Source organism: Strongylocentrotus purpuratus, unplaced genomic scaffold (genome assembly GCF_000002235.5).
Source record: "Strongylocentrotus purpuratus isolate Spur 01 unplaced genomic scaffold, Spur_5.0 spur5_contig_847, whole genome shotgun sequence".
In the NCBI taxonomy this organism is placed as follows: Eukaryota; Metazoa; Echinodermata; class Echinoidea; order Camarodonta; family Strongylocentrotidae; genus Strongylocentrotus; species Strongylocentrotus purpuratus.
In genome coordinates, this window is record NW_022145554.1 from 97,252 (window position 1) to 109,377 (window position 12,126).

The 12,126-nt window shown below is 37.3% G+C and overlaps 1 protein-coding gene across 2 annotated transcripts; it reads right to left on the bottom strand.

Annotated features, from left to right (window-relative positions):
- Positions 1-4,203: 4,203 nt before the first annotated feature.
- Positions 4,204-9,896, bottom strand: LOC586164 (N-acetyltransferase 9-like protein). Of its 2 annotated transcripts, none has more exons than XM_030992544.1 (8): positions 9,839-9,896; positions 8,298-8,375; positions 7,864-7,973; positions 7,427-7,483; positions 7,000-7,080; positions 6,391-6,450; positions 5,694-5,788; positions 4,204-4,890 (listed from the first exon to the last, which is right to left on the bottom strand). In XM_030992544.1, exons 2-8 carry the CDS (start codon positions 8,372-8,374, stop codon positions 4,768-4,770), a joined length of 603 nt encoding a protein of 200 aa, XP_030848404.1. In that variant the 5' UTR covers position 8,375; positions 9,839-9,896; the 3' UTR covers positions 4,204-4,767. The 2 variants fall into 2 exon arrangements, with proteins under 2 accessions (XP_030848404.1, XP_030848403.1); XM_030992543.1 differs by having other exon boundaries at positions 8,298-8,379; positions 9,839-9,883.
- Between the last annotated feature and the right edge of the window lie 2,230 nt (positions 9,897-12,126).

The following is a 12,126-nucleotide window of genomic DNA, read 5'->3' on the forward strand; positions in this document are numbered from 1 at the left end:
GTTCTTGGGTACACAGAGCGAGCGCTGGGCGACTTGGAGCTACATGTAAGCGTAGACAGGAACCAATTCCTGGTCTTGATTCAGAGCAGAATTATTCAGAGATCAAGACTGGATTTTCTCGCCTCAGTTGCTCACAAACAGCTGTGACATAGATGAACCCAGTCAATCAGACTGGCTTCTCGATCTGTATTAAATCATAAAAGAAGCAAGAGTCTGATTTATACAACATCGATCCCTTTCTCAAGAACAATCCCAGTTCTCTGTTATTGTTAATTACGTTAGATGTAGATTCTAGTTTAGACCTAGAGTCTAGTCTTAGACTTTGTCAAAAAGTTTTAAGTCAAGTCTAGCCTAGTCTATAGGGCTAGACTATAGTATAGGTCTAGTCTAGGCTAAATTTGGATGGATCTGGGTTTTTAACTTTACATGTAACATTTAGATAATGTGAAAAATAATTAAGACGGATCGAGGCATAAATGTTAATGATGACATTTCTTCTTCCTCCCCCTCCTTCTTTTCTCCTCCTATTCTCCTCCTATTTTAATTTTGTATTCCTTCTTTGTAGATCTAGATCTAGACTAGTTCTCTAGATCTAGGCTAGATCTATCCTTCTTTCAAGTGAAATTCTACAAAACGTTATTATCAATCTGATTCTGGGACCGGGGGTATTTAAGGTAACGATGACGATGTATAGCTAGCATTTCTCTTAGTAAAACCAAACTCATGAAATGATTGATGGCCAGGCAAGTGATATTTTGTGCTGGAGGTCGAGGCCGCAGTGTGCCAAACTATATTTACCATACCGTGCAGATCTAAGTTAGACGCGACGCGGCGGTAGACTCACGACGCTTGAAGGCGGTCAGATCCCTGGTGCTGCATGGGCGTGGTCTTGCGTCTTCTTGGTTGAAACTGGAATTTAGACTTCGAGTGAGAATTCTGTTCACTCATTCAACTACACGGCAATTTGTTTCGATACTCATATCTAGTTGAAATTGGGTAATTGGGGTAGGCCTTCCTGTGGTATATCAACCTCATCTCTGCGTTGTGGTAGCCAAAGTTTGATTCTTTTACTTTCTAGTTTAGATCTAGTCACGAATTTCCTTTCGCGATTAACATGAACACCGCTGGCTAATATCGTATATCGCGATCACACATATTTGATCGAGCGCAACGCGAACGGGGATCCCCCTCTAGGCATGTTTACATATTGTTGGTGATTTTTTTTTCTTCTAAATTTCGCGGGCGGATGAATATAGGGAGAAGGAACCCTTCAATAATTTTTTTCTAGGAGAGGTGTTGAATGAATCGCCGACCCTGCACGTATTAGGTCATGTAATTATTTATTGTAATCATTATTTATAGCATTTTATGCAAGAGAGCGAAGGAACCGACCCAGGAGATATTCCATTTTCAAATACTGAACTTTAGCATTACCAGCTAAAGAAAAAATATAGAAAGGAGGAAGATATAGAAATATATAAGGAATAGATGACAGAAGGATGCAAATAAAGAATAACAGAAGGAATGATAAAGAGTAATAGCAACTGAATAATATAAGAAAGGATGGAAAGCTAGGGAAGAGAAATACAAAAGGATAATAGGAGAAAAGGTGGAAGGAAAAAATATAGAAAAACACATAAAAGAAACTATGGTTAAGCAGGACTCCAACGTCTCCAGAATAAGTGAGCTAGTCTAGTCTGTTGAAAAACTGAAATGATCCCATGCTACCCTATTGTTAAACAGGAAACTTAATAAAACTTTAAATGCTAAGTTAACCACTCTTGCTCAATACATCTCCTTATTCAATCAGCAGCAAAGAACATCATATTCACTTTGATCTACATCAGCTTGTTCAATTCCCTTTTTTAAATCCAAAAAACAGGATGGCTTCAAAATCTTTTAATTTGTTGCTCTATGCCTATAGAATAAACTCCCTGCATTTCTAATAAATAGTACTTTACTCCACTTCTTTAAAAAAAAAAACTGAAAACGCACCTCTACAATTCTTCCTAATTTGTTGATTGACTAAGGGACAGCACCTTGTATCCTCTGAAAAAGGCCCTATATAAATTTAATTATTATCATTATTGTTAAAAAAATAATAGAATAAAACAAAGAATAACATAAGATTAGATAGAAAGAGAAAGATAAAAGAAATGAAAGAGGAAGATGTATAACAAATTGTAGAAGAGATGGAAGGAGAAAAATATAAGGAAAGATGACTGAAGAATGAACATGATGGAATAAAGAGTAACATTAAGAAAGAAAATAAGGAGTAGATGATAAAAGATGAAAGAAGAAAATACATAAAAGTGACAGAAGGTGCATGCCAAAGTTGACCTTTACTTCCTAGGTCAAACTGCGGAATAAGTGGTTGAAGACAAATATTGATAAAAGAATACATCATTTGGGTTTCCTGTTGTATGCAGAAAATCTAAATGTTGTATTTTTTCATCAATATTCGACTTCAAACACATTAAAAAAAAAAAATCCTTGCAGAAATGTGTCTTAAATAAGATCCTCTATCACATTATGATACAATTTAAGTGAAATTTTGCCATCAAATTTATTGGGCTCCCAACAATTTAGAGGGGCTTTAACGCCGATAGTCCTGCAAAAAAACGTGTTTCAAATCATTGTTTTTAGTCATGATTCATGTTTGTGATTCTGGCTTTAAAATGCATGAACACAACCCAGTATAGTTGAAACCATTTGACATTTCACAGTGCACAGAGTGATAATGATTATATAAGTGACAGACAAACAAAGTACTGGAACACTGCCTCTGATTCCATGTTCTGTGATTTTATTGCACATCTGGTATATTAAACATGTTCAAATGTTCAAATTTGCATCAAAATTGGTACAACAGCAGCTCCCAATGGCTGCAAACTGGCAGCCAGGAAGAACAAGGGCCAGACTGAACATCAAGGGGTGTAAAAGTTGTACCCTAAATTTTGCACCCTTATGGGTGCTGCTAATGTACGGATTTCGGAAACAAATACAAATGTATACTATTAGTGCCTATTATTGAAGAGTAATTCAAAAAATAATTGTGACATGAACAAGGGTGTCGATTTGTATCCGTGGTTGGGGGGGATAATAGGTGCCAAAATATTTTCGGCAATGGATCAAAGCAACCAAGAGGTAGAAGCGTGTGGCGGGTTGCACCCCCCTCCCCAAGTCCGGCGAAGCACAGAGCTTTGACGTTTCATTAAATTATTAGAGAAAGAAGACGATTCGTTGTGTCCTTGTCTGAGTGCAATTCCCTCCGCCCTCCCGCAAGAAAGCTTTGACGTTTCAATAAATTATTACTCTTAATCCTTGTCTGTATTCATTTTCGCCCATCCAGCGCAAAGGGCGGAAGCTTTGCCGTTTCACTAAATTGTTAGAAAAAGAAGACAATTCGTTTTTGTGTTTTTTTTGGGGGGGGGGGGAGGCCCCCCCCCTCCAAAACGCAAGTGACATAGGCCTACATCAGCTTTTTACATAATAATCTTTCTCCAAAAATGAAAAATGTTTTAGGGAATATCAAGAAATAAAATGAGTGAAAAAACACCAATAAAGATACAATGACGTGAATTTTAAAAAGGGTGAACGGAAACAACATAACAACATTAACTACTCTCATCACTAATTTTTCTCTTAATTTTTTTTTTTTGAGGGTGAATTATTGGGGGGGGGGGATGATTGTACAGGCCATCCCCCCCAACCTGAAATATTGGGGGGGGATATATCCCCCCCCCCCATCCCCCCCGGGATCGACACCCATGGACATGAATAGCCAAACACCTTACAAAACTACAATTATGTAAAGTTAAAATGTCTGAATGTACAGAAGTATTATTAGCACCCAAAATACCATTGAAAATTTAAAACTATTAGGGTTTTTATTACTTGCATATATATCCAAAATGATTGATATGTCTATCAGATTGGCCAGAATCTGTAGAATCTTGATTTTGTGTAGAACATTTTTACATTAGAAACTTGTCAGTAATACCATATTTACAATATTACCTCATGAAAAACGGCAGATAGGAATATTTATAAAAGAGGTTTCCATGGTGTAAGTTGTAAAAATTTATAATGTTAAAAAAGATTAGTTTCAAAATTGTTCTTATATAAAAACTGTTTCCAAGTTTGAAAACTGTTTCAATTGAATTATATCACATACACATTTAAGAATAAAACATACTCTTCTTTTTTCAATACTATTACTGTTAATGCAACAAAAAAGAAGTTAGTAGGAATATTCCCCAGGAAGTGGAGAGATGCCCGATGTCCGATGACAGGGGTAATAATATCTGTAAAGTTCTAAGAGACAGTATTACATAGCGCTACATGAATCCAGTTAACAATATTAAAGCATAATCTGATATCATTTGAGTTCTTATCAAGTTCTAGAACTTAACATCATCAATCCAGGGCATACACCTACTAATGTACTGTCCATCCAATGACAAAGTTATATGCCTGGATCTTCTCTACGAGCTTCAAGGTCACAATTTAAAAAATTATTTTTGAACTATGACTCTTATGTCATCTATTTCGGGTGTACTCCAATCAGCCAGTCCTGTAATTGACCTTTGACCTCAAGTTCAAGGGTCACCTCTTGAAAAAAAAAAAATCTTCCATTGTCATCGATTTGAGGCGTACTCCACAATCTGCAAGTGAATCATCTGTTCCCTCAGCAAGTCCTGGAATTGACCTTTGACCTCAAGTTCAAGGGTCACCTCTTGAAGAAGAAAAAATTCTACTCATATGTCATCTATTAGGGGTGTACTGCACAATCTGTAAGTGACTCATCTGTTCCCTCAGCCAGTCCTGGAATTGACCTTTGACCTCAAGTTCAAGGGTCACCTCTTGAAAAACTTTGCTGACAGAAGTCTGGTGGTGAAAGAAAATGTAGAGAAGGAAATTAACTAAATTTTGGCACCAACTTTCAGTAGATAATTGTGCAAGTGTGCAATTGTACAAGTGTTTTTACAAAATAACAAGGGCAAAAAAAAACCTGCAGTAAAACTAAGTTTATGAATACAAATAACAAACAAGATTTCAACATATTTGGTAATTATGCTTCTTTTTTCTTATTTCATTTTGAAATAATATGTACCATGATATCAACAGCTATAAAGAATATTCAAATCCCCAAAGTATAGGCAATATCTTCTTTTTTTAAATCCCTACTGTAAATGTTTTGTACACAGGTTTTAACCTGCGTCAGCTTACAACCTATTCTAACAATTAAAACAAAATTTACCCAAAATGGCATACACATAATATAGATATAAAATAGCAAGGGAGTTTGTAAGAATTATCCACATAAGCTATAACTTTGATCAGTCCGAAACACAAACCGAGGGTAATTTGAAGGTACCAACAGTACAAGACGTACCAAGGGTGGGTAATTTCACTAGCGCCTAAACACAACTGCATTACTTGTCTTAAAAACTGGTGACAAGGATCATTGTTGTTTGATAATTTGACCTCATCACACTATTTTACCTCACCTAAGCCTGTTGATCACCAGAAAAAATGTGAATTAAGAAAAATTAACGCCTGGTCATATCTCCACTTTAAAGCAATCATTTAATTAGCGTTTACGATAACATCTAGTGCATTGTAGCAATTATTCAGTGGAAGAAACAGTGAATTACATGGTTGTTAGAGTAATTTTGCGACACACTTACCTCTTGAAATCCTAGTTTTTTGAAGAGCCCAAGACTGACCTTGTTCTTCTCTCCGATCTTTGCAACATATCTAGATACCTTCAAGGAATCCATACCTAAAACACAAACAAAATGGACGTCTAACTAAATAAAGCGCTGTCTCTAACAAGTCCTGATTTTTCTCTTTTGATTGAATATAGAATATTTAATTATAAATTTACTGCAGCCGGAGGGCCTTTCTACATTCAATGTTTGCCATTGTCCATCTACAATGTACAGGGGTATCAACGGGTTCTAAAAAGGGGGTGACATGTTGCAGGGGAGCAGAGGATGTGGGAAGGGGATGCTCCTCCCTCCCATTATGAGGACTGCCTTTGTAGAGTAAACAAGAGGGGTAAGCAAAGGCTCTGATGTCCCCATTGTTCTCCACCTTCTGACAGCCTTATCTGCCCATAACACTGAATTAATAGTGTTCCATTTAGTTTACAAAAGTGCACATGGATATGATATTCTGGGATTCAATCATTTATAAACAAATTCTGGATTAAAAAAAAAGCTAAAAGGTTATTCTACATATCAACATCTTATGGCAGGAGTTATGGGATAATATACAGAAATGTTGAGACTTATGACTTGTATGCCCCCTTCCCCTCCCCTTGTCAGCTACAAAAACAGAACAAAATGCCCCAGTGGAAGAAATCTTCAATTGTATCCTCACCATAGTGCATCATGATGAGAAGTGCCTCCTTGCCGAACCCCTTTCCACGACTGGATGATTCTGGATATACAAAAACAAAGACAAATACATTCTAAAGCCTCAAAATGACTTGAACGATGCATATTGTAGTGTGCATTATAATATGGAACACCAAAAGGGCGATGGCTTAACCTTAATTGAGGATAGTATAAATCCAGTTTACTACAGCAACCAACTCTATGATTCACTTTCCAGTTATTTTCCATTTTGTTTTGTCATAAAATAACACAAATTTTGTTGTCTTCCTGTTCAATGTATATACTCAATAAATATTTTTTTCTTCATTAAAGCGGGCCTGCACTACTTGTAGCTACTTGCGCCCTCTATATAGCCAACAATGCCTCAGTGGTACCGTTGATTCCCCATTAGGTTCCCCATGATCCCCTTTTTCTTATGTTAATTGAGAGCTGTCAGCAACCTTACAAGGAGGTATAATCCTTCTTGGCCAAACTAGTGCAGATAGGCATTCAAACTCGAGAATGAAGACATTTTGAAAATTCTGTAAACAAAATTTTAACAATAATTTAGAGATCTTCAAATTGTATAACTTTAATTTTTGTTTGTACTTGCCTGCCACCATTATCTCAATCTCAGCTATAGAGGGCTCGTCTGGATCATTGAAGAACAGATTCACATCCCCACACATGCTTTCTGATGGAAAATATCATGAGATATCAGTTGAACTTTAGTACAAATTTGAGCTTGGGAATGTCTGATTTCCAGTGAAGCAGAGTATAAAATTTACGTCAGAAATAGTGAGATTTTCCTTGGGGCAATCTTTTCATGAATGTTATTTCCAATTGTTCCAGAGCTCTTTCTAATTCCTCTTCATTCCATTATAAATTTCCACTGCCTTGAGTTGTGGTCCACGGTCAAGTCTTCAGATTTTCTTAACTGAGGCAATCTTTCCACATACATTGCCTCCCTATCAGAGTAATTTCATTCTTAGCTTTGCAGAGATAAATCAATCATGGTTCCATTCACAGAATGTGCTTACCAATCTCATCGGTACTTGATGACCATTTGCTCTTGTCCAGCATGATGAATGTACATTCTGAGAGAGGGAAAGACAGAGAGAGGGAGAGAGAGAGAGAGAGAGAGAGAGAGAGAGAGAGAAATCAAATTTAAGCATGAATGAACATGAATATACATGTATATACAATATCTCTTGTAAAAATTCTTAACCAATTATATGTTATATAAAAGGTTTAATAGCAGATCATCTTCATTTGAAAGTATATTCTGTGAGAGAGCGTAGTTATCACGAACAAAGAAATAGAGTTGCATCCAGGTTAGAATTCAACTAGATTAGGAAAAGGACTCCATAGCAATCGCTGGCGCATAGCGCACTTAGGCATTTGAGTAGATTCGGAATTGACATCCTGGAACAATTGCCACCATATAAGCATGTATTGTACAATCAATGAACCTTACTATTCTCATCCTGAAACCAGCTCTTTTGCATCTCATACTCCTCTTCAAGGGATAATGGTTCTGAAGCGGTTAGTTCCTGCAACTCCGTTGACTTCATCCATTCATGGTATCTATATAATTTGATGTAGAAGGTAACCAGGTAAATTAATTTACTAGATAAGTGATTTTCAGGTTCAGTGACGATTTAGTAAATTTGATCATTTTTGTAAGGGTTCCAAAACCTCATCATAATAATAAACAAATATTCATTGCTATTAAACCATCTCTCATCATTCATTCAAAAGAACTTTCACAGACCTCTCACAATTTAGATATATTTTCTACCCAATCATCCAATGTTCATGTAATAATTTAATCTTGTACTAGTCTTTCGACGAACTATCACTAGTCTTTCGACGAACTATCACTTTAATGAGGGTTTTTTAGTTTCTTACCTGGGAACATGAAAATCTTTGTACGGCACCAAGACCACATTGGTGCCGATGATACAAGTGCTTTCATTGATCCTCATTCTATCTGAAATAAAAGTGAAACAGAAATAAGCCTCAAAATAAAACAAAACATTTCAAATTCAAAGAATTATGGTCTATACAATGGTTTGGCTGGAGGTTGTATGCCTTATTCTTGTGAAAAACATGTTGCCTTCAACTAAGACAATAGCTTTAACTTTTATTAGCTTTATTTGAGCCTTTATACTTTAGATCTATTTCTATTTTTTTAACTTTTTTGTTATTCATTATAGTAGCCTTTAGATATCTGGGGTCGTTTTACAAAATCTAGATGCTGTCGCTCGACTTTTCCGCCAAATGTTCACAAAACCATTTTCTTTGCAAAGACGAGCGTCAGCTTCCCCGATGCACTACACACAGCGCCGAGCGAGGCTCCGGCTGGGCCTCAGCCAACGACCGCGACCGGGTACAAATACGGTCACACTTAGACCGAAAGCTTCAGTCTCTATAATCGTCGGTTGTTCCACTGAGACTACGTCTGGCTCCACTAGACCTCCGGTTATAGAGACTGAACGACTGCCTATGCCAGCCTGTGTTGAACTTATTCCGCTAGATTTTAGCCGCTAGGCCCCTCCCACAAACTTGCCACGGCCGTATTGTTATGCCCCCAAAATCCCCAAAATGTCATTTTACCTCGTTCATTTCCAATTTTAAATTAGGCCTAGGCTATAATACATCGGTTCCACTTACTAACTTGATTGATATAATCCGTTTAATGGTCCCTTTTAAGGAAATTATCGGTCAAAATCGACATCCATGTTGAAAATCTTGCAAGCCGTTCGCTGCCGTCAATCTCATCCCTTCTAGTCTACGCCGAAGGCAAAATGATTATGAAGGAAAAACTGTGATAACGCCATTACGAACGTGTAGATGGCGCACAGTTTTTCCTTCCTAATCATTTTGCCTTCGGCGTAGACTAGAAGGGATGAGATTGACGGCAGCGAACGGCTTGCAAGATTTTCAACATGGATGTCGATTTTGACCGATAATTTCCTTAAAAGGGACCATTAAACGGATTATATCAATCAAGTTAGTAAGTGGAACCGATGTATTATAGCCTAGGCCTAATTTAAAATTGGAAATGAACGAGGTAAAATGACATTTTGGGGATTTTGGGGGCATAACAATACGGCCGTGGCAAGTTTGTGGGAGGGGCCTAGCGGCTAAAATCTAGCGGAATAAGTTCAACACAGGCTGGCATAGGCAGTCGTTCTGTCTCTATAACCGGAGGTCTAGTGGAGCCAGACGTAGTCTCAGTGGAACAACCGACGATTATAGAGACTGAAGCTTTCGGTCTAGGTCACACTCTGCTCTCTTTCACTCGTTCAGTCTCACTCATTGAATTCATTCGCGTCACACTGTTAAGTCAGCAATGATAATTTGAACATTCAAACAGGAACTGATACGCTAAAAATGAATCTAATCCACGATAAGGAAAGCTACAAACATTGTTTAAACAAACATACCCTGCTCTGATTCACGTCCCACAACATGAGATTTCACATAATTTGCAGACAAACAAATTATGGAACGCCAAAAGGAACGCTAGATACAGGGGATAAGGGGGGAAGGGGGGGGGGGGGGTTGTTGTTGTTGTTGTTGGGTAATTGTTTATTGGCGTTCATTCAATGTTGAATATATACGCCATAATTATTTTTAATTTTATAAGGAAAATCAGTTATAAATAAGAAAACTGAGGATAAAGATTTGTAATGATATAATTAAAAAGTAACGCAATTTTTTAGGAGTCTCTGGATGGTTTGCAACTTCGTGTTTCTGCTTTTTTTTTTTTAGTTTAATCTGGTCAGCCCGGTTTCGATGGCATGGGGGGGGGGGGGGGAATGCATCATCAGGCACGTAGCCAGAGTTTGATGTTTGGGGGGGGGGCACATAAATGTAATCGGTCGAGGTCAAAAAAGAGGTCTAAAAAAGTTCAACCGATCCTGGATTTTTTTTTTTTTTTTTGGGGGGGGGGGGGGGCTACGTGGCTACGTGCCTGGTATGTATCCCCAAAATTGTATATACATGTAGGCCTATATGATGAAATAACGGAAAATGAGTAATTACTGCTTGTGTGATTAATAATGTTATTGCACAATATTTCCTTGATGTATTTCACAAAAATAGTCGGGAAAATCTATTGAATCTAGCTGTGTAACAATCTTTTATTTAAGTATGACCATGGATATACATGTACCAGTGTGAAGAAAACAAGGGCTCGTTTAACGTTACGTTACATTCTCTCTATGAAAGAGTTCAAACGATATAGTAAAGCAATACGTTTCTAAAGTTCCCTATAAAATTATGTTTCATTACAGCCTGTACAAAAAAAAACGGAAGATCTTTCTTCTCGATCACTATACGTTCCCTCGCAGAATATACTTTCAAACGAAGATGTAATTAAACCTTTCATAATGGGATAAGAATTTGTCCCCCGAAATTTAAAAAAAAAATTGTATATATACATGTAGGCCTATAATGATAAAATAACGCGGAAAATGTGTAATTATTGCTTGTGTGATCAATAATGTTATAGCACAATTTCCTTGATTTCACAAAATCACAACATATTATTAAAATCAAACTATTAAAGGGATAGTTGAATTCTGTTGCAGAGGGCGCTACACAAATTTTTTTTTTGTGAGATAATGAAAAACTGAGTCGTGTCAAATTTGAAAGAACATAATATTTAAATAAAGTCATCTTTGTTTGATCAAAATCGGTTCAGAGACGGCTGAAATATAACGATTGCTAATACTTGTGTACCGGCCACCACAATTGGATATTTTGACAAATTTAAAAAAAAACGTTAAAAAACCCGAAATAACGCCTTTTACGTTGTCAATTAATGCCAATGCCGAAGGGGCTCTTTTGTTGGCATTTTCGTGCTGCTTATACAGTGCGTCCCAGAAAAAAACGATACTGAGAAGCAGGCGCGTACGCAGAATTTGAATAAGCGGGGGGGGGGGGGGGGGGGGGGGGGGGGGTAAGAGGTCACTTTTTTTTGTTTTTTTTTTGGTCTCGAAATTTGAAAATTTGACATTTTGCTCCGTTGGGGGGGGGGGTAATTTAGGTCAGCTTTTTTAGGTCAACCATGGGAATCCAAAGGGGGGGGGGGGGATTTAGAGAAATTTAGGGGGGTTTACACAAAAAAATTACCAAAGGGGGGTTTAACCCCCAAACCCCCCCCCCCCCCCCCCCCCCCTGTGTACGCGCCTGGCGAGAAGTATCGATGTTTTATCATAACTTAATCACAATCATAATTAATGAATGATATATATTTGGAAAGCTTAGAGTCTCCTCTAACGTGGTGCATATTTTACGCATGAGTGATTAAATGCAATTTGAAGGAAGGAAACCAAAAAGTAATTTGGCGGGCAGTATCTGAATTTCAAAGAAAATTTCATATTTCTAGAAAGTTCATTTTCTGCTCTTTCATATGATACCTCAATCAAGAAAAATGAGCCAGGAATAACAAAGTCCCGTTTGTTTAAAGTAACCCTTACATTTCATAATTTTAACAAACAAATTCGTTTTCACTGGGTGCCTGCCGTAGCAAAAAGCAGATCTGACAAAAGACTTAACTCCGTTTCGTTGACAATCAGCCATGCATGAAGACTCTCGTCTACGGCTGATTGTCAACGAAACGGAGTTAAGTCTTGTTAATTTTGTTTATGGATACGGCAGGCAGCCAGTGAAAACGAATTCGTTTAATAAAATAATGGGAATGCTAGCAATACTTTAAACAAACAGA

Bases quoted from the DNA above. Each gene is read 5' to 3' on its own strand.
- LOC586164 (XM_030992544.1), bottom strand. From the start codon at position 8,374: ATGAGGATCAATGAAAGCACTTGTATCATCGGCACCAATGTGGTCTTG. The intron at 7,974-8,297 runs GTAAGAAACTAA...CAAATTATATAG, and splicing joins AAAGATTTTCATGTTCCCAG to ATACCATGAATGGATGAAGT. The intron at 7,081-7,426 runs GTAAGCACATTC...ATTTTCCATCAG, and splicing joins ATCAAGTACCGATGAGATTG to AAAGCATGTGTGGGGATGTG.